At 46.2% G+C, this 26,118-nt stretch overlaps 1 protein-coding gene across 1 annotated transcript; it reads right to left on the minus strand.

Moving 5' to 3' along the window:
• Window positions 1–306: 306 nt before the first annotated feature.
• LOC144508271 (neuronal acetylcholine receptor subunit alpha-4) lies at window positions 307–24,012 on the minus strand. The gene is made up of 6 exons (XM_078236089.1): window positions 23,949–24,012; window positions 16,412–16,563; window positions 13,304–13,348; window positions 12,206–12,315; window positions 8,645–10,028; window positions 307–432 (listed from the first exon to the last, which is right to left on the minus strand). The coding sequence occupies exons 1-6, from the start codon at window positions 24,010–24,012 to the stop codon at window positions 307–309; spliced, it is 1,881 nt and encodes a 626-aa protein (XP_078092215.1).
• Between the last annotated feature and the right edge of the window lie 2,106 nt (window positions 24,013–26,118).

Genomic DNA, 26,118 nt, shown 5'->3' on the forward strand with positions numbered 1-26,118 from the left:
TCCTAACCCTAACCCCAGCCTGTCTCAGTGCTTCCTGATGGTTATAAACCCTCAGTTATGTTGTCACCCTGGTACATGTTCTAAATGTTTCATTGTCCGCTCATATCACATCCAAATAGCCAATTCTTTTAAAAGGGTAAAATGAGGTTGCTCTTGTCCAGGCAATTCTATCTTTCCAAACCTGGTTAAGCTAGTCTCAGATAACTGGGAAGTGATCTAGGAGTCAAGATATAGATGGGAGTGACTATCCCGTCACTCTCCTGGAGTCAGGCTTTCTTGCATTCGGTTTGCTGATGTGTTTTGATCTCACAGCATTCCCGCCATCCAAGGAGGCAGGAAAAGTCCCAGCGTTCCCAGTAAGCAAATGATGATAAATATCCACAGGAAGATGCGGTCAATCACCATGGCGACGTACTTCCAGTCTTCCTTTACCTGCAAATCAGAGAACATTACCAATCAGAAGCTCCTCCTTCAGAGACTCTGTCATAAAATAAAGATTCTCTTTTATAAGGGCGGCACAGTGGCACAGTGGTTAGCACTGCTGCCTCACAGTGCCAGGGACCCGGGTTCGATTCCCGGCTTGGGGCACTGTCTGTGTGGAGTTTGCACATTCTCCCCGTGTCTGCTTGGGTTTCCTCCAGGTGCTCCGGCTTCCCCCCACAGTCCAAAGATGTGCAGGTTAGGTGGATTGGCCATGCTAAATTGCCCTTTAATGCTCAAAGATGCTCAACCTCAGGCTAAAGGGACCTCCTCGCCAACCCTCACTGAGGAAGCGCCGGCTTCCAACTTTTATTTAGCAGGTCTCTAAAAGCGCGGATCCGGATTGGGCCGCGCGGTGGTAAAGTGGGATTTGGCGGTAGAATTGGGCAGGCAGTTCATTAAATCGATTTAAGTGCATTAGCATGCATTTAAATCGTCAGGCTGCCCGATTCGGGTGCGAACCGGATCTGCACCCGAATCGGGTGTCAGTAAAGCCGCGATCTGCTCGGATTCGGGTGCAGATCGCGTTAAAGGCCAAAAACGGGCGCAAATCTTTGGTAAAATCAGGCCCTTAGTGTCAGTCTTCATGTTACCTGCAAGCTTACTTTTGTACAGTAGGCAGTAAAGGACAGAAATGGATGTTGGTCTTCATAGTGAGAGGATTTGAGTATAGAGATAGGGATGTTTCACTGCAATTGTATAGGGCGTTGGTGAGGCCACACCTGGAGTATTGTGTGCAGTTTGGGTGCCCTTATCTGAGGAAGGATGTCCTTGCTATAGAGAGAGTTTAGCAAATGTTTACCAGGCTGATTCCTGGGATGGCAGGTCTGTCATATGAAGAGAGACAAAATCGGTTAGGATTATATTCACTGGAGGTTAGAAGAGTGAGAAGGGATCTCATAGAAACTTATAAAATTCCCACAGGGTTAGACAGGGTAGATTCAGAAAGAATGTTCCCAGTGGTGGGGGAGTCCAGGACTAGGGGTCATAGTTTGAGGATAAGCGGAAAACCTTTTAGGACTGAGCTGAGGAGAAATTTCTTCACCCAGAGGGTGGTGAATGTGTGGAATTCACTACCACAGAAAGTAGTTGAGGCCAAAACGTTGTCTGATTTCAAGAAGAAATTAGATATAGCTCTTGGGGCGAAAGGAATCAAGGGATATGGGGGGAAGGTGGGATCAGGATATTGAATTTGATGATCAGCCATGATCAAAATGAACAGCGGAGTAGGCTCGAAGGGCCGAATGGACTACTCCTACTTCTAGTTTCGATGTTTCTATGTTTCTATAAGGCACTGGGACTGGATGAGATGATTTGAGATCTACTTTCCTTAAACCCAGGAAAGATGTGTGGGTTCATGGGATTAACGGGGTAAATACATGGGGTTACAGGAATAGGGCCTGAGTGGGATGCTCTGTCAGAGTGTCGGTGTACACTTGATGGGCCGAATGGTCTCCTTCTGCACTGTAGAGGTTCTATGACTAATGTATGATTATATCACAGTCTGCGTGACAGTTATGAACAGAATAACATGCGATCAGAACTTCTTTGGCCAAAACAGCCAACACTGAACTGAACATCCAAAAAACACCATCAAAAGGTGGCTGTCTAAGGATCTGTTCAAGTAGCTGCTATGTGACAAATAGGATCTGATATAAAATATCTGTGGAAAGTCGGTCAGCTTGCTATTTGTGGAGATTTCTGGATAATACATATGGTCTCTGCTGAACCAGATTTTCAGATAACTCATTATATTTGGCTGAGGAAATGCTTCTGAAGGAAGGCACAGTGGTTGATTTTGCCTCGGTGGTGACACTTGTCTCTCTCAGATACATTGTTACTTGCTCAATGTAACCTAAATATATTATCCAATGACTGTAAGAAATTCAATCTGTTTGGCATGCCATCTCTCTCAGCCACGTCCACCTCTTTCCAATTTCTGCTCTCAGCCAACTCGCTGATCCCAATTGTTGCAAAAAGGCAACAGAACCTCTCTGGGAAATATGAATTGAGGCATTTTCCAGCCATGTTAAGATCAGGTCTCATTGCACTGACTCCCACCCCAACCCATTCTTTCCCGAGGACTTCAACATAGTGGAACTCCCCACTTCCCTCCAGTTGTCCTTCCTTCAACAACTGGCTTTGACAACCTGAAGGTGGTATCCCAGGAACCTAAATAGCTCAACTGGTAACACTCTCAACTCTTGGGTCAAAGGTTGTGGTTACAAGTTCTCAAGACTTGATCACATAAAGTCAGGCTGACCCTCTCGGAAGTGTACTGAAGGAGTCAGAAATGTTATCTTTTCATTGGGATAGCAAGGCAGATCAGCCTTGGTTCCTCACATGGATGGTCAAAGACGCAGTGGCACTATTTTGAAAGGAGCAGTGGAATTCTCCCTCATGACCAATGGATAGAGGAACAGGTTTCAGGTTTGTAACCTTACTATAATGTAGGGAGGAGTTATACAATAAATGGCAGAGTCATCAAGAGTATAGAAACACAGAGGGACCTAGGTGTGCAAGTCCACAAATCCTTGAAGGTGGCAACACAGGTGGAGAAGGTGGTGAAGAAGGCATATGGTCTGCTTGCCTTTATAGGACGGGGTATAGAGTATAAAAGCTGGAGTCTGATGATGCAGATGTATAGAACGCTGGTTAGGCCACATTTGGAGTACTGCGTCCAGTTCTGGTCGCTGCGCTATCAGAAGGACGTGGAAGCGTTAGAGAGAGTGCAGAGAAGGTTTACCAGGATGTTGCCTGGTATGGAGGGTCTTAGTTATGAGGAGAGATTGGGTAAACTGGGCTTGTTCTCCCTGGAAAGACGGAGAATGAGGGGAGATCTAATAGACGTGTACAAAATTATGAAGGGGATAGATAGGGTGAATGGTGGGAAGCTTTTTCCCAGATCAGAAGTGACGATCACGAGGGGTCACAGGCTCAAGGTGAGAGGGGCGAAGTATAACTCAGATGTTAGAGGGATGTTTTTACACAGAGGGTGGTGGGGGCCTGGAATGCGCTGTCAAGTAGGGTGGTGGAGGCAGGCACGCTGACATCGTTTAAGACTTACCTGGATAGTCACATGAGCAGCCTGGGAATGGAGGGATACAAACGATTGGTCTAGTTGGACCAAGGAGCGGCACAGGCTTAGAGGGCCGAAGGGCTGTTTTCCTGTGCTGTACTGTTCTTTGTTCTTTGTTATCTGTATTTTTGCCACTTCACTATCTATTTATAGAATCATAGATCATAGAATCATAGAACGCCTACAGTGCAGGAGGAGGCTATTTGGCCCATCGAGTCTGCAGCATCTTACCGAGGCCCATCACTGCCCACACTGCCCATCACTGCTGCCCCCCACCACCCCGCCACCAGCCATCCAACCTCCATAACCCCTAATTCACCTTAGCTACTCAACTTGGGACACTGAGGGGCAATTTAGCATGGCCAATCCACCTAACCTGCACATCTTTGGACTGTGGGAGGAAACCGGAGCACCCATAGTAAACCACGCAGCTATGGGGAGAACGTATACACGCCACACAAGAGTGTGTGGACTCCCAGGGTCAGAATTGAACCCAAGTCCCTGGCGCCGTGAGGCAGCAGTGCTAACCACAGTGCCACTGCGCCGCCTTTTCATCACATTACTATTTGGGGGATTTTGATAGGTAGTGGCGGCACAGTGGCACAATGGTTAGCACTGCTGCCTTACAGCGCTAGGGACCCGGGTTTGATTCCCGGCTTGGGTTGCTGTCTGTGTGGAGTTTGCACGTTCTCCCCTTGTCTGTGTGAGTTTCCTCCGGGTGCTCCGGTTTCCTCTCACAGTGCAAAGATGTGGGGGTTAGGTGGATTCGCCATTCTAAATTGCCTTTTTCGTGTCAGGGGGACTAGCTAGGGTAAATGCATGGGGTTATGGGGATAGGGCCTGGGTGGGATTGTGGTCAGTACAGACGCGATGGGCTGAGTGGCCTCCTTCTGCACTGTTGGATTCTATGAACAGGCTGCTAAGCTCCCTACATTGCTATAATAACTACTCTTCAGAAGTACTCCATTGGCTGTAGAACACTTTGGGAAATCCTGAGGCTTTGAAAGATGCAGTTACAAGTCTTTCTTTAATGTAATTGATTCCTGGAGCAAGCGGGTTATGAAGAGACACATCCTCACGTTGATCAGTTGGGAAACTTGAGATCAATTTCTGAAAGTGCTGAGATTTATCAGCGTTGGAAAACAGCAAGTTTGTGAGTCGGAAAGTTGATCCAGCTCCAAGTTTATCATCTCAGCTTTGTATTTCTCAAAGGACATGGTAATCTTTGATTGGACAAGATATTCCCAGCCCCAGAGTACGACACTAAAGCCTGATTATGGCAAAGTTTAATCAAACCAGCCATTCTTTCATTTTCCAAACTCCCGCATGCATGTTCAGCTCTAGTAAGGGGACAAAACCTGCGCTGAAGAATTAGAAAATCCTAACAGGATTAACATCTGAGGAACTGGCTTAAACACTGAAACTTTTAAGATGACATTTTCTATAATTGCTTTGCAGATCCCTCAGGAACAGATTAAGAGTCAGTTTATCAGACATCATACTTGCTCCAGTTCCACTTCAATAGGCTTAGCGCAAATGATGTCCTTCAGAACTCAAATGCCAACCTTCATGAGTTGTGCATAACAGAGCATTTTGTGACCAAGTCAATTCTCCCTGACATACCCAGACTGACAAAGCAGAGATGACAAGTAGACAGCGGCATTGCTTTGAGTGTACTTTCATAACTGGGACATGAAATCACCTGTTAATCTGAGTTAAATCAAAGAAACAGTGTCCATTTATTCAATCGAGCAATATATTGGAATAACACAAGGGTGATTTTCCTCGCTTCACCACCCACCCCCCTCCCCACCACCCAGCCCGGTCTGCTGCCAGAATGAGCAGGAAAGCAGCAGAAACCCCGTTTATATGTGTCATGATGCAAATCAGGAGCTCAGCTTTCAACACCATTATTCCTACAAAACTCCGGGGATAATGATGCAGCTATATAAGACCCTCGTCAGACCCCACTTGGAGTACTGTGCTCAGTTCTGGTCGCCTCATTACAGGAAGGATGTGGAAAAGATTGAAAGGGTGCAGAGGAGATTTACAAAGATGTTGCCTGGATTGAGTGGCATGCCTTATGAGGATAGGCTGAGGGAGCTCGGTCTTTTCTCCTTGGAGAGACGCAGGGTGAGAGGAGACCTAATAGAGGTGTATAAGATGTTGAGAGGCATAGATCGGGTGGACTCTCAGAGGCTTTTTCCCAGGGTGGAAATGGCTGCTACGAGAGGACACAGGTTTAAGGTGCTGGGGGGTAGGTACAGGGGAAATGTTAGGGGGAAGTTTTTCACACAGAGGGTGGTGGGCGAGTGGAATCGGCTGCCATCAGTGGTGGTGGAGGCAAACTCAATAGGGACTTTTAAGAGACTCCTGGATGAGTACATGGGACTTAATAGGATGGAAGGTTATAGGTAGGCCTAGAAGGTAGGGATATGTTCGGCACAACTTGTGGGGCCGAAGGGCCTGTTTGTGCTGTAGTTTTTCTATGTTTCTATGTTTCTAAAACTCATCTCCAAGTTCCGTGGCCTGGGCCTTGGCACCTCCCTCTGTGACTAGATCCTCAACTTCCTAACTCACAGACCACAATCAGTAAGGATAGGCAACAACACCTCCTCCACAATCATCCTCAACGCCGGTGCCCCACAAGGCTGTGTTCTCAGCCCCCTACTATACTCCTTATACACCTATGACTGTGTGGCCAAATTCCCCTCCAATTCGATTTTCAGGTTTGCTGACAACATCACTGTAGTGGGTCAGATCTCAAACGGTGACGAGACAGAGCACAGGAATGAGATAGGGAATCTGGCGAACTGGTGCGGCAACAATAATCTCTCTCTCAATGTCAACAAAATGAAGGAGATAGTCATTGACTTCAGGAAGCGTAAAGGGGAACATGCCCCTGTCTATATCAATGGGGACGAAGTAGAAATGGTCGAGAGCTTCAAGTTTTTTGGTGTCCAGATCACCAACAACAGTCCTGGTCCCCCCCATGCCGACACTATAGTTAAGAAAGTCCACCAACGCCTTTACTTTCTCAGAAGACTAAGGAAATCTAGCATGTCACTACGACTCTCACCAATTTTTACAGATGCACCATAGAAAGCATTCTTTCTGGTTGTATCACAGCTTGGTATGGCTCCTGCTCTGCCCAAGACCGCAAGGAACTACAAAAGGTCGTGAATGTAGCCCAATCCATCACGCAAACCAGCCTCCCATCCATTGAACCTGTCTACACTTCCTGCTGCCTCAGCAAAGCAGCCAGCATAATTAAGGACCCCACGCACCCCAGACATTCTCTCTTTCACCTTCTTACGTCAGGAAAAAGATACAAAAGTCTGAGGTCACGGACCAACCGACCCAAGAACAGCTTCTTTCCTGCTGCCGTCAGACTTTTGAATGGACCTACCTTGCATTAAGTTGATCTTTCTCTGCACCCTAGCTATGACTGTAACACTACATTCTGCACTCTCTCATTTTCTTCTCTATGAACAGTATGCTCTGTCTGTATAGCACACAAGAAACAATACTTTTCACTGCACGCTAAAACATGTGACAATAATAAGTCAATTCAAATTAAATCAAATCAGGAACTCCATTGAATAGCGGAGCAGGCTTGAGTGGCAGAGTGGCCTACCCCTACTCCTAATTCCTATGTCCGCATGAAACTCAACCAGGAATTTTCGGGACAAAAATGGGTCACAGTCAGAATTAACCCTCTCTCAACAAAGCCCATCTAATTGATAGAAAGAGGAAAGCTTGCATTTATATAGCACTTTTCATGAAGTTAGGGTATCCTAATGTGCTTTACAGCCAAGGCAGTCATCACTGAAGTAATAACGTAGGAAATGCAGCAACCAATTTCTCCAAAGCAAGATCCCACAAACAGAAATGTGATCATGACCAGATTATCGGTTTATTAGTGACAATTATTGAGCATCTCCTGACAAGAAAGAATTCCGGGGTCCTCAATCTGTTGACTCTCTTAAGTCAGCAGTGACTGTTGACTGGGTCATGTGAGCCAAGTAGATGACAGCTGCATCTCCAAAGACGTGCTCTCTGGTGACCTGGCTATCTGCTCAAGACCAATAGGGTCATCCACGAGATGACTGCAAGTGAGACGTCAGGTTTTCCAGGATTGGAGTCAATGTATGAGAGGGCAGAGAGCCTGGAGGCAAGTAGTCATGGAGAAAGCAGAGGACAAGGGAAATGACCAGATGGTGGAAACGAGAGGTCGCCAGAAAGGAAAAACATCAGCCGATCTCCGGCAATGCTATCTACCTGTGCCAGCTGTGGAAGGGACTGTCACTCAGTCCCTCTACAGTCACAATGTTTAATACAGAATTGACAAACCTGAGGTTCAGTTCATCATCTCCCGGGACAGATGATTGCTGATAGATCTGTTTATTAGTGATGGGGATTGAGTGATAAATGTTGGCCACAGTAACAAGGAGAACTCCTCTGCTCTTCCCCAAACATAGGCCATGGGATCTTTTATATCCACCTGAAAGAGCAGACTGGGCCTCACTTCAATGCCCCATCAGTAAGACAGCACCTCTGACAGGGCAGCATTCCATCAGTACTGCACTGGAGTGTCAGCCTGGATTGTGTGCTCAGTTCTCTAGAGTGGTGGAACAGATGAGTGTATCCCCCACATAAATCTCCTTCGACCCCATCAACATATATTCATGTTCCTTTATCTCGCCTGGCCCTAAACACATCCATGTTAGTTACCTCAACTACTCCTTGTGGGAGCGAATTCCACATTCTGACTGCTCTCTCTCTGAAGACTTTTCTCCTAAACTCTGTTATATTTATGGCCCCTTTACTCTCAATGATTTTGTGACTGTATCCGGAATCCCTTTTTCCCTCCCACACATTCAGACCACATTTAGTCTCTTGCCTTCTGAAGGATATGAGGCCTATCTATTCCTCCGACCAAATAAATTACCTCACACCATGCTGTAATTTCAATATCTCTGCCTTGCTGCGTTACCTTGTTTATGATAAAGTTAGATTAGACACTAGATGGGAAATATGTTTAAATCTATGTCAACATCACAATTCAATAACATTGCTACTTACTAAGAAGTCAGCATCCTCTGCACGCAGGTGGTTGGCGATGTACTGGATACCTTCCATTGCCAGTTTCATGGCTGGAGTTAGTGTTACTTTCTGCTGCTGTTTGGGTTTGACAGCTTTAGAATCTCGCTTTGAGCCTGAGGCTCTCTTCACTTTGTTCCCCCGTTTGCCTTTACAGGGAGTCGAAGCTGGCAGGCTGGGATCTCCATTCCCATGGCATTGTTGAATGACCGTGGACCGGGAATGCCCATTGGAATGGGGTGGATCTTCATGAAGGTGGCTGTACTGGATACCGCCGGACCTACACTGGGAATTGGTCTGGGTTTGGTCTTCTTGCCCGTAAGGGTATTGAAGACTTAATGATCTCACTTTGGAGCGTGAGCTGGGCAGTTCCTTTGTGTGGCGGTAAGGGTGGTTGGTGGGTGAAGAACATGGACAACTAGCTTGTGTCTGGTCCTCCTGTAAAATGCTGTATTGGCTGGATAGAGATCTGCAAAGTGCTTTGGGTTTCCCCTGGTCTTCCTGAAGATAACATTGAGTCGTCAGTGGTGTGTTAGTATTTGATTGCTTGTCTGATCCTCGGCCAAGATGATTTTGCTCATCCTCAACTTCAGCAGAATAAGTTGAAGAGCTCAGTGCTTCGTTCATTGATACAATCAGTTTATGACTGGTTTTGTTCACAGCTGCGGGCCGTTGCATGAAGAGAATGCGGGGAATGAAACCCAGGAAGAACCTGCGGACCCAGGCCGGCATAGTGTGTGTGTGAGGGGAGCGATGGTGAACATTCAGGACAAACACAGTGATCACAATAGACAGGGTGACAAATATCATCGTGAAGAGAAGATATTCTCCAATCAGGGGAATGACAAGAGATGTGGAAGGAATAATCTCTGTGATAAGGAGCAGGAAGACAGTCAGTGAAAGCAGCACCGAGATGCAAAGTGTGATCTTTTCACCACAGTCTGAGGGCAGGTAAAAGACCAACACCGTTAGACATGATATAAGCAAACAGGGAATTATGAGGTTAATCGTGTAGAACAGAGGGAGCCGTCTTATCAGGAAGTAATAGGTAATGTCTGAGTAAACTTCTGTGCAACATTCATACTTTTTGATATTGTAGTTCCCAACTGCGCTGATAATGACCCATTCGCCACTCTCCCAGTAGTCCTGTTGGTCAACATGTTTGCCCATGCTCACCAGATCTATCTTGGCTTTGTCAAAGGTCCAGGAGCCAAACTTCATGGTACAATTCTGCTGGTCAAAGGGAAAGAAGGTCACATCAATACTACAGGAACTCTTGTAGATGGCCGGAGGAGTCCATTTGATTCTGCCACTATAGAACAGGTGAGCCTTGGTCAAGTGGGTGATGGCAAAGTCTCCATCAGCACTGCAAAGAGAGAGAGAAGTGCAGATATCTCAAGGGATTGAAGCATTCTGAATTTGTACAGCACCTTCCCTCTAGCAAACCCCACAGATGTATCATAAAACAAGCAACAGAACATCATAGAAATAAATCATAGAAACCCTACAGTGCAGAAGGAGGCCATTCGGCCCATCGAGTCTGCACCGACCACAATCCCACCCAGGCCCTACCCCCACATATTTACCCGCTAATCCCTCTAACCTATGCATCCCAGGACTCTAAGGGGCAATTTTTAACCTGGCCAATCAACCTAACCCGCACATCTTTGGACTGTGGGAGGAAACCAGAGCACCCGGAGGAAACCCACGCAGACACGAGGAGAATGTGCAAACTCCACACAGACAGTGACCCGAGCCGGGAATCGAACCCAGGACCCTGGAGCTGTGCAGCAGCAGTGCTAACCACTGTGCTACCGTGCCGCCCAACATCAGGAAGAGTGAAAACTAGTTCAGTTAAACAGCTACACAGATCAGATAAAACATTGGCCTCTTAACTCAACCCGTCCCAGTTGGTGTTTGTTCTTCATTCAAGCTGTATCCCAATCCCATGTGCCTGCTCTGTTGCTAAATTCCACATTTGAGGAGCATAAGGACGTTAGGGCCAGGAGGAGGCCATTCAGCCCCTTGAGCCTGTCCTGCCTTTCAATTACTCAAAGAAATACAAGCCAGGTTTCTGCAATCTGGCCTTTTAATTTGACTCTAATCCCTGCTTTCGTTCCAGGGAATTATAGGATTTTCTTTTGTCTTTGTGTAAAATTGTATTTTTAAGGAATTAGAATGATAGGGTTACATGCCGCAGAAGGAGTCAGTGGATCTCATTGTGAATGCATTGGATTGCTGACAGAGTTAGACAATTTGTGCCATTCCCCTTGCTCCTTCCCCGTGACTCTGTTATCTTGACCCCCTTTTCTAGTGTTTATCCAGTTCCCTATAGAAATGGTCCCTCTGCCCTTTCAGGTGGATCTCAGGAACTCATCGAGTTGTAACAGGCTATGTTTGAATGGCTTTGTTTCTGTAATGTTAGTATTTGCTTCTGTGTCAGTGTACATATGCTCAAAACCAGTCAGTCTGGTGGGTGCGGGGGCGTGGGGGGTTGCGGGGGGGGGGGGGGGGGGGGGGGGGTAGATAGCTACTATCTGGATCTGCTGGCAGGAAAGGTTGAAAGGTTTTGAAGCCATTTCGAAAATAACCCAGCCATTCAGAGACTTCATGTTGAGATGAATATTTGATTGTGAGCCAGGTATCCAGCTACATAGAACGACACAGACCAGAAACAGGACATTCAGCCCAACTGGTCTCTGCTCGTATTTATGCGTCACATGGGCATCCTCATGCCCCATCTTCATCTCACCCTATCAACATTTCCTCCTGTTCCTTTCTCCCCATCCCCCTGCCATGAGTTTATCTAACTCCCCCATAAATGCATCTATTGTCTCCACCTCAACTTCTCTCTGTTGTAGCGGTTCACAGTCTCGCCACGTTCGGGATAAAGACGTTTTTTTCTGAATTCCCTATTGGATTTTTAGTGACTACCTTACATTTATAGGCCTAAGATGTGTGATCTCCTCCACACATTGAAACATCTTCTCTATGCCTACCCTATCAAATCTTTTCATATATTCATAAAGATGCTGATCAGGTCACCCCCAACCTTCTGCTTTTTACAGAAAAGGTCCCCAGGCAGTGCAACAATTTCCCTCAGTTCTGGTATCAGCTTTGGAAATTTTCTTTGCGCCTTACCCAGTGAGTCTATGTCTTTCCTTACAATGAGACTGAGCTCAGTGCACCAAGTCTGACCCGGTTTGAGAGAAGCTGAATTTGACTTCCTGGGCGGAACTTTCCGATCCTGCCCGACCCCAGACCAGAAATTCCTGCCTGAGGTTAATGGAACTTTCAATGGTCTGTCAAACTTTCCATCCCACCCCATCCATGACCATTCCAGTGGTGGGCGGGACCTGAAGATTTAACCCCCCACTCCCTCCCCCTCCCCCTAGCTCCTGCCGTCTTTCAATTCTATCCCTTTCAATACGAATTCCAGTGTTCGTGTTGCTTTGTGTTATGAATTTATCAAGCTGCGTCACTGTGTTTTAGTCCGATAATTGACAGCAAGCAAGGCAAAGAAATTCACTTGCTGTGACCCACTTGTTGTATAGGACAATATCGGGCCTCCAGAGGAGCTCGGATGGGACTCTGATTGATGTCACATTCATGTAATCCAAAGGGTTCCAGCGGAGTTTAAAATCATGCCATTCCTGAAAGCCAAGAGGAGAAAAGAAAAGAGGCATGATGTAGGAGTTTATTTGTTAAAAGTTTATTTATTAGTGTCACAAGTAGACTTACATTAACACTGCAATTAAGTTACTGTGAAAATCCTCTCGTCACTACATTCCGGTGCCAGTTCGTGTACAGTGAGGGAGAATTTAGCATGGCCAATGCACTTAACCAGCACATCTTTCAGACTGTGGGAAGAAACTGGAGCAGCCGGAGGAAACCCACGCAGACATGGGGAGAACGTGCAAACTCCACACAGACAGTGACCCAAGCCGGGAACTGAACCGACGTCATAAGTTCATAAGATATAGGAGCAGAATTAGGCCATTCGGCCCATCGAGTCCGCTCCGCCATTCAATCATGGCTGATATGCTCCTCATCCCCATTTTCCTGCCTTCTCCCCATAACCCTTCAACCCATTACCAATTAAAAATCTGTCTAACTCCTCCTTAAATTTACTCACTGTCCCAGCATCCACCGCACTTTGGGGTAGTGAATTCCACAGATTCACAACCCTTTGGGAGAAGTAGTTTTTCTTTAACTCTGTTTTAAATTTGCAACCCCTTATCCTAAGACTATGACCTCTCGTATGGGGAGCGAGCGGGTAAGTGGAACTGAACCCACTATCAGATCAGCCTTAATCTTATTGAATGGCGGAGCAAGCCTGAGGGGCCAGATGGCCTACTCCTGCTTCTATTTCTTATGTTCTTATGTTCTTATGTCCTAGAATGTCCCACAAGAGGAAGCATCCGCTCCATGTCTACCTTATCCATGCCTGCCTTTTATCATCTTATATATCTCAATTTGATCTCCCTGGCACTGTGAGGCAGCAGTGCCAACCACTGTGCCACCGTTCTGCCGGGAATCGAACCCGGGCCCCGGGCGCTGTGAGGCAGCAGTACTAACCACTGTGCCACCAAGTGAAAGGAAAATAATTGTAGACTGTGTTTCACCAAAATTCAAACAGACCTGCTTGATCCAGACATTAGTGGTCATCATTTGATTTTTTTCATCCTGTGAGGCAAATAAGATAGGTTAATTTTTAAAATAGCAGTGAATTATTTAACTTGAATGAGGACAACACCAACTCACATTTTTGCAGCACTTTTAACGTAATGAAAAGTCCCAGGAGTGTCACAAAACAAAGTCACAATAAAGAGATATAAGGTCAGGTGACTAAAAGCTAGGTCAAAAAGGTAGGTTTTAAGGAGTGTCTTATAGGAGTCGAGTGAGGTATAGAAGTGGAGAGGTGTAGGGAGGTAATTCCAGGGCTAAGAGCCCAGACAACTGAAGGTACAGTCACCAATGGAAGAATAATTAAAATTGGGAATGTGCAAGAGGCCAGAGTTAGAAGCGCGCAGATATCTCGGAGGTTTGTGGGGTTGGAGGAGATTGTCAAGGTAATGAAGGGCAAGGCCTTGGAGGGATTTGAGAACAAAAATTTTAAAATGAATATGTTGTGTGACTGGGAGCCTCTGTCAGTCAGCGAGCGCTGTGATGTACTTGCTGCAAGCACAGGCAAGGGCAGCCGAGTTTTGGAGGACCTCAAGTTTACAGAGGGTTGAATTTGAGAGAGCAGCCAGGAGTGTGTTGGAGTAGCTGAGTTTAGGGATAACAAAGGCATGGATGAGGGTTGCAGCAGCAGCGAGCTGCACAGGGCCAAGTGGAGCAATATTACAGAGGTGAAAATAGGCGGCCTTAGTGATGGCATGAATTTGTGGTCATAGCTGATCAAATGGCTGGCTTAATGTCAGACTGGTACCAGGAAGAGGGATGGATGCAGTTGCTAGTTTAGAACATAGAATCTCATAGAATCCCTACAGTGCAGAAGGAGGCTATTTGGCCCATCGAGTCTCCACCGAACACAATCCCATCCAGGCCCTATTCCCGCAACCCCACATATTTACCCTGCTAATCTTCTGGCACTAGGGGCAATTTATCATGGCCAATCAACTTAACCCGCACATCTTTGGAGTGTGGGAGGAAACCGGAGCACCCGGACACCAGAAGAATGTGCAAACTCCACACAGATAGTGACCTGAGGCCGGAATCAAACCTGGGTCACTGGCGCTGTGAGGCAGCAGTGCTAACCACTGTGCCACCGTGCCAAAAAAACTGAAAACAATGGCTTCAGTCTTCCCAACTTGAAATTGGAGGGAGGTTTTGCTAATCCAAAATACTGGATGCCAGATAAGCAGCCTGATAAATTAACAACAGTGGGGGAATGGAGAGAGGCGGTGCCGAGGTAGAGTCGGGTGTTGTCAATGTACATGTGAAAACTGTACATCTGAATGATGTCCCAAAGGAGCAGAAAGTGGATGAGAAATAGCAGAGGCCAAGGATAGATCCCCAATAAACTCGAGAGATAATGGTCTGGGAACAGGAAGAGAAACCATTGGGAGTGATTCTCTGGCTTTGATTCGACAGATACGAATGGAACCTCATGAGAACAACACTGCCTGGCTGGATGGCAGTGGCGAGGTGCTGGTGAAGGAGTGTGTGGTGAAAGAAGGTTAAAGGTTAAGGAAGAACGAGCAGGGAAAGTAAACAGTTAAAAGTTAACTTTTTTTATAAACTCTCCCACACGGTCATTGGGAGAATTCCTTGGACATTCTTTCCTCAAAACCTGAAGTCTGTTGGGACATTTTATCCTTTTCTCACTCTTGCCGCTGAGTTAGAAAGTTGTAGTCAGTATTGGAACAAGAATCACTGAGTGAAAAGCCAAAGCCTGGCACACTGCGCATCCAGAACCAACAACATGGCTGTTGAGGCAGATTAATTATAAAATGTGGTGTGAGATTTAATGAGATGAGAAGTTCTAAATTCTACAGTCAGTGAAATGGACTGAATTAAAAGTTAAACGCGGTGTCACCCAGACACAAAAGGTAATTCTGGCTTCTCTCAGAGTACATACATATGTGAGCCTACAAAAATGGAGCAGGAGCAGGCCATTCAGCCCCTCGAGCAAGCTGTGCTGCTTGATAAGATCATGGGTGATCAGTTCAAAGTTTATTTATTAATATCACAAGTAGGCTTACATTAACATTGCAATGAAGTTACTGTGAAAATCCCCTAGTCGCCACACTCCGGCGCCTGTTCGGGGTACACTGAGGGAGAATTTAGCACGTCCAATGCACCCTAACCAGCACGTCTTTCGGATTGTGGGAGGAAACCGGAGCACCCGGAGGAAACCCACGCAGACACGAGGAGAGCGTGCAGACTCCACACAGACAGTGACACAAGCTGGGAATTGAACCCAGGTTCCTGGCGCTGTGAGGCAGCAGTGCTAACCACTGTGTCATTGTGCGCTCTCAACTCCACTTTCCTGGCTACCCGCTATATCATTCGACTTGCTTGTCAATCAAGAATCTGTCTAACTCATCCTTAAAAATATTCAATGACGCAGCCTCCACTGCTCTCTAGGGGAGAGAATTCCACAGACCCAATGACCCTCCGAGATAAAATGGGAGAGTCCTTATTTTTAAACTATGTCCCGGAGTTACAGTCTCTCCCACAAAGGGAAACCTCCACTCAGCATCTTCTCATCAAGATCCTTCAGGATCCTAAATGACTCAGTGAGTCACAGATGAAGAGTCGGTTATTTTAAATATCCAAAGGTTGTTTGAGATCAAACATAAATGGAGAATTTAAGGGAAATTTTAAATTGATGCGTGTGTTTGGCTTATAGTTTATATTGGCTCACAACGGGGTGGCTTGAATGACCATTGCTTGTCATTGACATTATGTTATTTATCACTTTGCAGTAAAGTAGGATTGTTCCTATCTTATGGAATTCTTAAATGGTAACTCCCTCCATCCATTTTAACACAATGGTCGGAAATTTCCAGTGATTTACTTCCCGCCGCCTCTGTAAACAAGGATGGAGAATTTGACACTCAGCCAAATCTTCATTCACTGCCACGGGAACAAAGAATCCCGCTGGCATGAACAGCCGGAAAATTCTGGCCAATATCACTCTGCGCTGTGCAGTGCCTTGGGTTGAAGCATTAAAGTTTAGTTAACAACATTCAACATATGACAAGATCTCTACCACAGCCTCCAGTTTCTCCCACATACCACATCTACGAGTTGTGCAATCGACAGACCAAAGTGGACAAGGACTGCATCGGAAGAGTTGAGGACAGGTCGGGACAATTTGTTGTAGCCGGTGAAGAGAGTTTTCAGGAGACGCTCCTCAGCTTGAGATCGAGACTCCACTTTACAGCAAGCTGAAAAGGCAAAGGAAAGGCCAATCGTTACAGGAGAATTTGTTAACATTACTTCAGCTCTGCTTGGAGCATAGGAAATTACTGCGGAGGCTGGAATCCGAAACAAAAACAGAAACTGCTGGAAAATCTCAGCAGATCTGACAGCATCTGTGGAGAGAGAATAGAGCCAACGTTTCCAGTCTGGGTGACCCTTCATCAAAATTCCTTTTTTCTGGTTGATGGAAATGGTGGAGGACGATCCTTTGAATGCAGAGATTGGTTGGATGAAAAGTGAGGCCAAACGGAACCCTACCCTGGTTCTGGGAGGGAGGGGAAGGGTTGAGAGTTTTGGCGCAGGAGGTGGGTCCAACACAGTTGAGAGCCCCTGCCAACCACAGCGGGTGAAAAACCAAGATTAAGGCAGAAGGAAGATATATCAGCAGCTCCGTTTTTTGGAAAGTGGCATCATCAGAACAGATGTGATGGGGGCGAAGGAACTGAAAGAACAGGATTGAATCCTTACAGGATGTAGGATGTGAAGACCTGTAATCGATGTAACTGTGGGAGTCAGTGAGCTTGTAATGTATACTGGGTAGGAACACCAGTCCTTGTTAGCAAGATTGGGACTTTAGCTCGGAATACTGCCTTGAGGTCCATCGGGAAAGCTTGTGCTCAATCGATTTGTGCTCCCCAGTCCCTGTTGCAAAGGGTGAGTGGAGCTCTGGAGCTTTGTTGTGGTTCTCCTGGGAGAAGGTGAAAACCATGATTGGGTCAGCTGATAATTTTAAATTTGAGATTGATAGTTTTTAGTTACCAAAAGTTTTGAGGAAATGGGGCAAAGTCAGATCTATGGAGTTAGGTCACAGTTTAGCCAAGATTTCATTGAACGGTGAAACAAGCTCAAGGAGCTGAATGACCTCCCCCTGTTGCTATGGTGAAGGCTGTGGGGGACCACCTCAGTAGCCCAGAAGCTTCATATGCGAGGCAGGGACTGTCCGAGGGGCAGAACACAATGAATGGGCATTCATTAATGGACTTGCCTCTTCCTATCCGTGCAACCTCTTCTAACCGTACAACCCTACAGAATGCTCCTCACCCTCTGGTGCATGATCCACCATAGATCCCAAGCTCCGGAGTTTGTTTTCCAAAAGCATCCACCTCTCTTCCTTTAAGATTATAATATCAGAAGAAAAGGAGCAGAGTTGGTCATTTAGCCCTCACGCTTCCTCTGCCAACCGGTAAGATCATGGCTGACCTGCCTTAACTCCACTCTCCTGCCAGCCCCTGTCAGCTTGACTGTCGGCAATTAAAAATCTGTCTAACTCAGCTTAAGAACCATCAGGACCATAAGACATAGGAGCAGAATTAGGCCATTCGGCCCATCGAGTCTGCTCCGCCATTCAATCATGGCTGATAGATTCTCATCCCTATTCTCCTGCCTTCTCCTCGTAACCCTTGATCCACTTATCAATCAAGAATATATCTACCTCTGTCTTAACGACACTCAATGACCCGGCCTCCACAGCCCTCTTGGCAATGAGTTCCACAGATTCACCACCCTCTGGCTGAAGAAATTCCTCCTCATCTCAGTTTTAAAGGAGCGTCCCTTCACTCTGAAGTTGTGCCCTCAAGTTCCAGTCTCTCCCACGAGTGAAAACATCTTCTCCACGTCCACTCTATCTAGGCCTCTGAGTATTCTGTAAGTTTAAATTAGATCTCCCCTCATCCTTCTAAACTCCATAGGGTATAGACCCAGACTCTGCAACTGCTCCTCATATGACAAACCCTTCATTCCTGGGATCATTCTTGTGAACCTCCTCTGGACCCTCTCCAAGACCAGTACATCCTTCCTTAGGTACGGGGCCCAAAACTGCTCACAATATTCCAAATGGAGTCTGACCAGAGCCTTATACAGCCTCAGAAGTACATCCCTGCTCTTGTATTCTAGCCCTCTCGACATGAATTTGATTTGTTTCAGGAGACCAGCCTGTTCCAACTAACTCGATAGGACCAGAAGTAGGAGACCCCCTCAAACCAATGCAGTACACCACATATGTATTTAATTGTTGCGTTGCCTTTTCTTTTATTCTTCACCTGGGCCCTGGATGCCTGAAGACGAAGTCTAAAAGAAAAATTAAATCTGTAATCATGTTAATAATATAATCATAATCTATCCAGACCACATTCATATCCAATATTTATTTAAATAGAGATTTCCGAGGGACAGGCTGCTAAATTAAGAAAGAGAGGGTCGAGAATTTCTTAATATTGTGCCAGGGATTAATTAGGTGCCGTATTTTAAAACTACGTCAGGTGTAAAGTAAATCAAAGCAGAGTAAATTCCCACGTAAGTTGGGTTTATTTCTTAGAGAGTAGTTAGTGTTTGGAATTCTACACCCCAGAGAGATAAGGAGTGAGAGGGGAGAGATACAAAAGTGTCCAGAGGGACAGTTTTTTCACTCAGAGGATGGTGAGTGTCTGGAACAAGCTGCCAGAGGTAGTAGTAGAGGCGAGTACAATTTTATCTTTTAAAAAGCATTTAGACAGTTACATGGGTACGATGGGTATAGAGGGATATGGGCCAAATGCGGGCAATTGGGATTAGCTTAGGGTTTTTTTTAAAAAGGGCAGCATGGACAAGTTGGGCCGAAGGGCCTGTTTCCGTGCTGTAAACTTCTATGATTCTATGACTCTATGAATGCTGTAAGAAGTTTAACAACACCAGGTTAAAGTCCAACAGGTTTATTTGGTAGCAAAAGCCACGCCGGCATCTCCACATCTATGAATGCTAACATTGCATTTGCCTTCCTGACTGAATCTGCACATTAACCTTAATGAGAGTCCTGAACCAGGACTTCCAAGTTCCTTTGTGCTTCAGATTTCCAAAGCCTTTTCCCATTTAGAAAATAGTCTACGCCTGTATTCTTCCGACCAAAGTGCCCAATCTCACACTTTCCCACATTGTATTTGAATGACCCAGTTTCTGCCACTCAAGGGAAAAAAATTCCAAAGTCTATAGACCCTCTGAGAGAAAGAAAATCCTCCTCATCTCCATCTTAAATGGGAGAGCCTTATTGTTAAACTGGGCCTCCTAGTTCTAGTTTCTCTCACAAGGGGAAATATCCTCCCTGCATCCACCCTCAGCATCTTCCATGTTTGAATAAGATTGTCTCTCATTCTAAACTCCAATGAGTTTGGACCCAGACTGCTCAACCTTTCCTCATAAGCCAAGTCCCATTGAGTGAAGCATCACTGAACAGTTTCCAATGCAATTACACCCTTCTTTGAATAAGGAGACTAAAAGTCTATACAGTACTCCCTAATTTCTCAGTCCATCCCTTTGCAATAAAGGACCAACATTCCATTTGCTTTCCTAATTACTTACTTGACCCGCATTGCTGATTTTATGCTTCATGCACAAGGACACCCAGTTACTACTTAAACCCAACTCTTTGACCAAGCTGTAGGTTATACCTTGCTGATATCTCTTTCTCTGGCTTCATGTCCATTTTTCCCATCACATCTCTGTGTGTGGCCTTGGATTTTTCTTCTAAATGTTCCAAGTGTAGTTTCTTTGTGGTTTTATGAACATTGCTATTGTCACAGTGAGTGGCAGTGCCCGGGTGGCGGAGGGGGTGAGTGGGAGAGTGGGGGTGGCTTTTACCTGTGTGATTCAGTACCACACCACGTGGTGTAGTTACCAATTCAACCGCTGGAGGAGTCCTGAAGAATGATCTTGGAATGAAAAAGATCCATAATCCCAAAATCAAAACAATATCACCATTTATACATGCACCAATCACAAGCTCAGGACTCCCTACATCTGTTGAGGTCAGGATAGTTGAGCGAGAAGCTCTGTCCAACTCCTACACACCGGGGTGAGTGCCTTTCTTCAAAACCGTGCTCAGATCCCCCTTACTGTTGAGGACAGAGGGTCCCTGTAAGGCAGCACTGTTCCTCAAAAACTGCAACATGACTGTCAACTCCAATGATGTGCTCATTCTTCTGAGTGAAAATTGAAGTTTTGCCCCCCTCCCACACCCTTTGAGCCGCCTAATACCCTCCAAACCTTAAATAACAGGTCTAAACAGTTAATGTTATTTAGCAACACAGCGTCAGCAGATGGAACATGTTCCAAATAACTCAGGTTTCAAATCAATCTTTTTAAACCTCTCTTCACTTCAGCTTTTTTAAAATTTGATTTATTATTGTCACATGTATTAGTATACAGTGAAAGGTATTGTTTCTTGCGCGCTATACAGACAAAGCATACTGTTCATAGAGAAGAAAAGGAGAGTGTGTAGAATGTAGTGTTACATAGCTCAGCCTTCAACACCATTATTCCTACAAAACTTATCTCCAAACTCCGTGGCCTAGGGCTCGGCTTCTCCCTCTGCGACCAGATCTTAGACTTTTTGATTTGATTTATTATTGTCACATGTATCAGTACACAGTGAAAAGTATTAAGACCATAAGACCATAAGACATAGGAGCGGAAGTAAGGCCATTCGGCCCATCGAGTCCACTCCACCATTCAATCATGGTTGATTTCAACTCCATTTACCCGCTCTCTCCCCATAGCCCTTAATTCCTCGAGAAATCAAGAATTTATCAATTTCTGTCTTGAAGACGCTCAACGTCTCGGCCTCCACAGCCCTCTGTGGCAATGAATTCCACAGACCCACCACTCTCTGGCTGAAGAAATTTCTCCTCATCTCTGTTCTAAAGTGACTCCCTTTTATTCTAAGGCTGTGCCCCCGCGTCCTAGTCTCCCCTGTTAATGGAAACAACTTCCCTACGTCCATCCTATCTAAGCCGTTCATTATCTTGTAAGTTTCTATCAGATCTCCCCTCAACCTCCTAAACTCCAATGAATATAATCCCACGATCCTCAGACGTTCATCGTATGTCAGGCCTACCATTCCTGGGATCATCCGTGTGAATCTCCGCTGGACCCGCTCCAGTGCCAGTATGTCCTTCCTGAGGTGTGGGGCCCAAAATTGCTCACAGTACTCCAAATGGGGCCTAACCAGTGCTTTATAAAGCCTCAGAAGTACATCCCTGCTTTTGTATTCCAAGCCTCTTGAGATAAATGACAACATTACATTTGCTTTCTTAATTACGGACTCAACCTGCAAGTTTACCTTTAGAGAATCCTGGACTAGGACTCCCAAGTCCCTTTGCACTTTAGCATTATGAATTTTGTCACCGTTTAGAAAATAGTCCATGCCTCTATTCTTTTTTCCAAAGTGTACGACCTCGCACTTGCCCACGTTGAATTTCATCAGCCACTTCTTGGACCACTCTCCTAAACTGTCTAAATCTTTCTGCAGCCTCCCCACCTCCTCAATACTACCTGCCCCTCCACCTATCTTTGTATCATCGGCAAACTTGGCCAGAATGCTCCCAGTCCCGTCATCTAGATCGTTAATATATAAAGAGAACAGCTGTGGCCCCAACACTGAACCCTGCGGGACACCACTTGTCACCGGTTGCCATTCTGAGAAAGAACCTTTTATCCCAACTCTCTGCCTTCTGTCTGACAGCCAATCGTCAATCCATGTTAGTACCTTGTTTCATAGAATCCCGACAGTGCAGAAGCATTTGGCCCATCGAGTCTGCACCGGCCACAATCACACCCAAGCTCTTTTCCTGTAACCCCACGCATTTACCCCGCTAATTCCCCTGACACTAGGGTCAATTTAGCATGGCCAATCAACCTAACCTGCACATCTTTGGACTGTGGGAAGAAACCGGAGCACCCGAAGGAAACCCACGCAGACATGGGGAGAACGTGCAAACTCCACACAGACAGTGACCCGAGGCCAGATTTGAACCCAGGTCCCTGATGCTATGAGACAGCAATGCTAACCACTGTGCCACCATGCTGCCCCTCTTGTTTGCATGCTATACAGACAAAGCATACCGTTCATAGAGAAGGAAAGGAGAGGATGCAGAATGTAGTGTTACAGTCATAGCTAGGGTGTAGAGAAAGATAAACTTAATGCGAGGTAGGTCCATTCAAAAGTCTGATGGCAGCAGGGAAGAAGCTGTTCTTGCGTACTCCAGTCTTTAACCTCCAAGAGGTTCTATCAGGATGAAATAGGAACCGAACAGGGACATTATTCAGAGATCGATTGCAGCAAAAAAACCGTGTAAAATATTTATCCTTCATGAACGTCATTGAGGTGTTTTTTTTACATAAAACAGCCAGAGGGATATGCAGCCTATACCCCGGTGCGTCAGGCTGTAGGATTAGTCAGTGTAAATGGAATGGATATTCTGCTGTGTTGCTGTTGTAACCGCTCAAGGAGCTGGTCTCTCAGTCTGCCCCTTGGACAGTTAGTTTCACACACTGTCTGAGGGTGAGATTACCCAGTCTGTGTGCAGCCTGCTCCGAAAATAAACACAGCACAGCAACCCTCATCTAAATCTGAATATCCAACACCCCCAGAAAAAAATCAACCCCAAATCACCCACCCGAGTATGTGGCATTGGGTGAACCCACAAAACAAAGCGGAGATATTTAGGCAGGAATCAGTCTCTGAAGTCAAAGTTAGAACTGGTTAATAAGATTGCACATTGATCAGTATCTATACAACCCGCTCTCACCAAAGGGAAGGAAATAAATGCGATGGATCACATTCCAGAATTATTCACAAAGTTCCTTCCGTTTTGAGGATCGCACAGAATTCACTCCCAGCGATCACTGAAAGTTTAGCCTTGATGTTCCGCCGTCTGAGCACACTCAGCCTGCCTGGGGGAGGGGGTTCAGGAGGATGGAGCTAATACAAGACTCAGAAGCATCAGGTAAAGGGGGGAACACACTTCCCTGGGTCACTTGTTGTGTGAAAAAGACAGGAATGGATTGGAATGGAATGGATTGAGAAAGCATTTCTGGAATCGGGAATCTGAAGGGGTGTCAGTGTATGAGAGTGAGGGGGTAAATGAGAGTGTGTATAAGAACATGTGTGAGAATGTATCAGAGTGACAGTATTCATGAGTGAGTGTGTGAATATTGATGAATGTGGGTGTGACAGTGTTTGTGTGAGTGAGTGAATATTAGTGAGTGAGCATTAGTAAGAAGTGAATATTAATGAGGAGTGAATATTACTGTGTAGGTGAATATTAATGGGGGAGTGTGAATATTAGTGAAGAGTGAATATTAGTTAGAGTGTGTGAGTAGTATGGGAGAGTGTGACAATTAGTGGGAGTGAGTGTGAGAGACAATATCACTTTGTGTGAGAGGTAGCATTTCCTGGGCGCAGTTAGACCAGACCGAGATTACTGGCAGGCAGTCTCGAGGTTTTAATTCCTCTGCCCCTCCACCTGCCAGTCCTGCCCTGGATCGGGCTGTCTGTGTGGGTAAAACAGTGAGACTAACTGCAGGTGATCAGGAATCTTACCTGGACAGAGCACCGTGACCATCAGTAGCAGCAGGGCAAAGTTAGCCCCCAGCGAGGGCGTCATCCTGGAGGGTGAGACATCCGATCCCTCGCCTCCCCTTTCCAGTTCTCTCTCTCTCTCTCCCTTACCTTATTCTTTCACTCTATCTCTCCCTTTCTCACCCTGCCGTCTTCCATTATCGGAGAAACTGAGCGAATAAACTCCGAATCTCTCCCCCCCGGGTTTAACCACTCTCTGGGCTCCACGCAGCCTCAGTTAGAAGAATGAAAGAATGTACCAGTTTGTCTCACTCTCTCACTCTCTCTCTCTCTCTGTCCTCTTCACTCCTTTATATAGTTCTCCAGTTCTGGGCTGTAACCCATCTCTGCCCCCCTGGGCTGTAGCTGGACTCAATCTCATTGAGTGATCTTCCCGGAGAGGGAGGGAGGAACTCAGCCTCTCTGTTCAGGGACCAGCCCCTCTCTCAGTAACGCCAACCTCTCCACTTGTCCTCTCCCTATGTGCGCACATTCGCATTAACGTGAGAAAGTGTTGGAGGAAATGAATTCAAACCGAGCAAATCGTCAGCAAAACACCTTCCCCAATAATCTCTGTGTGTACAGGAGCAGCCTGAACTGTGGAAGCGATGAATATTGAGAGAGAGCTCCAGGGGTATTGAGAGAGAGCTCCAGGGGTATTGAGAGAGAGAGCTCCAGGGGTATTGAGAGAGAGCTCCAGGGGTATTGAGAGAGAGCTCCAGGGGTATTGAGAGAGAGCTCCAGGGGTATTGAGAGAGAGCTCCAGGGGTATTGAGAGAGAGAGCTCCAGGGGTATTGAGAGAGAGAGCTCCAGGGGTATTGAGAGAGAGCTCCAGGGGTATTGAGAGAGAGAGTTCCAGGGGTATTGAGAGAGAGCTCCAGGGATATTGAGAGAGAGAGCTCCAGGGGTATTGAGAGAGAGCTCCAGGGGTATTGAGAGAGAGAGCTCCAGGGATATTGAGAGAGAGAGCTCCAGGGATATTGAGAGAGAGCTCCACGGATATTGAGAGTGCTCCAGGGATATTGAGAGAGAACTCCAGGGGTATTGAGAGAGAGCTCCAGGGGTATTGAGAGAGAACTCCAGGGATATTGAGAGAGAATTCCAGGGATATTGAGAGAGAGCTCCACGGACATTGACAGATTGTAACCACTCACTGTATGAATCTGTCTCCACCACACTCTCAGACAGTGTATTCCAGATCCTAACCACTCATTGTGTGAATCTGTCTCCACCACACTCTCAGACAGTGCATTCCAGATCCTAACCACTCACTGTATGAATCTGTCTCCACCACACTCTCAGACAGTGTATTCCAGATCCTAACCACTCATTGTGTGAATCTGTCTCCACCACACTCTCAGACAGTGCATTCCAGATCCTAACCACTCACTGTATGAATCTGTCTCCACCACACTCTCAGACAGTGTATTCCAGATCCTAACCACTCATTGTGTGAATCTGTCTCCACCACACTCTCAGACAGTGCATTCCAGATCCTAACCACTCACTGTGTGAATCTGTCTCCACCACTCTCAGTACTGAAAACCAAGCACCTGAATGTGTAAGTGCTGGGGCTGAGGAAAGGACAGTGGACAAATGTCTGAATGATCTCCTCACTGTGCACTTTCCCCACATCAAATATCAGTTTAGCTAGTTGAGCTCAATGTAAAAATGAGCTCTTTCTTCCGGGCTTTAGCCTCACAGTGAAGGCTTTATACACAGCAGTGGTTCTCCTGATGTCGTCCATCAGTCACTGGCAGTCCACCTGGATCTTCCAGTTGGTTCACAGGCCGGTACAGAATGCATTTACCAACCTGCAATGTCACAACCAATGCTCAGTAAGTAGTCTCACAACACCAGGTTAAAGTCCAACAGGTTTATTTGGTAGCATGAGCTTTCGGAGCGTTGCCCCTTCATCAGGTGATGAAGGAGCAGCGCTCCAAAAGCTCGTGCGATCAAATAAGCCTGTTGGACTTTAACCTGGTGTTGTGAGACTACTTACTGAGCCTACCCCAGTCCAACCCCGGCAACTCCACATCATAGCAACCAATGCCATAAGGGAGAACAGATGAGAGTCCTCATACCCAGCACCTGGATAAGACCATAAGATATGGGAACAAAATTAGGCCATTTGGCCCATCAAGGCTTCTC

This window comes from Mustelus asterias, chromosome 20, assembly GCF_964213995.1.
Source record: "Mustelus asterias chromosome 20, sMusAst1.hap1.1, whole genome shotgun sequence".
NCBI lineage: Eukaryota > Metazoa > Chordata > Chondrichthyes > Carcharhiniformes > Triakidae > Mustelus > Mustelus asterias.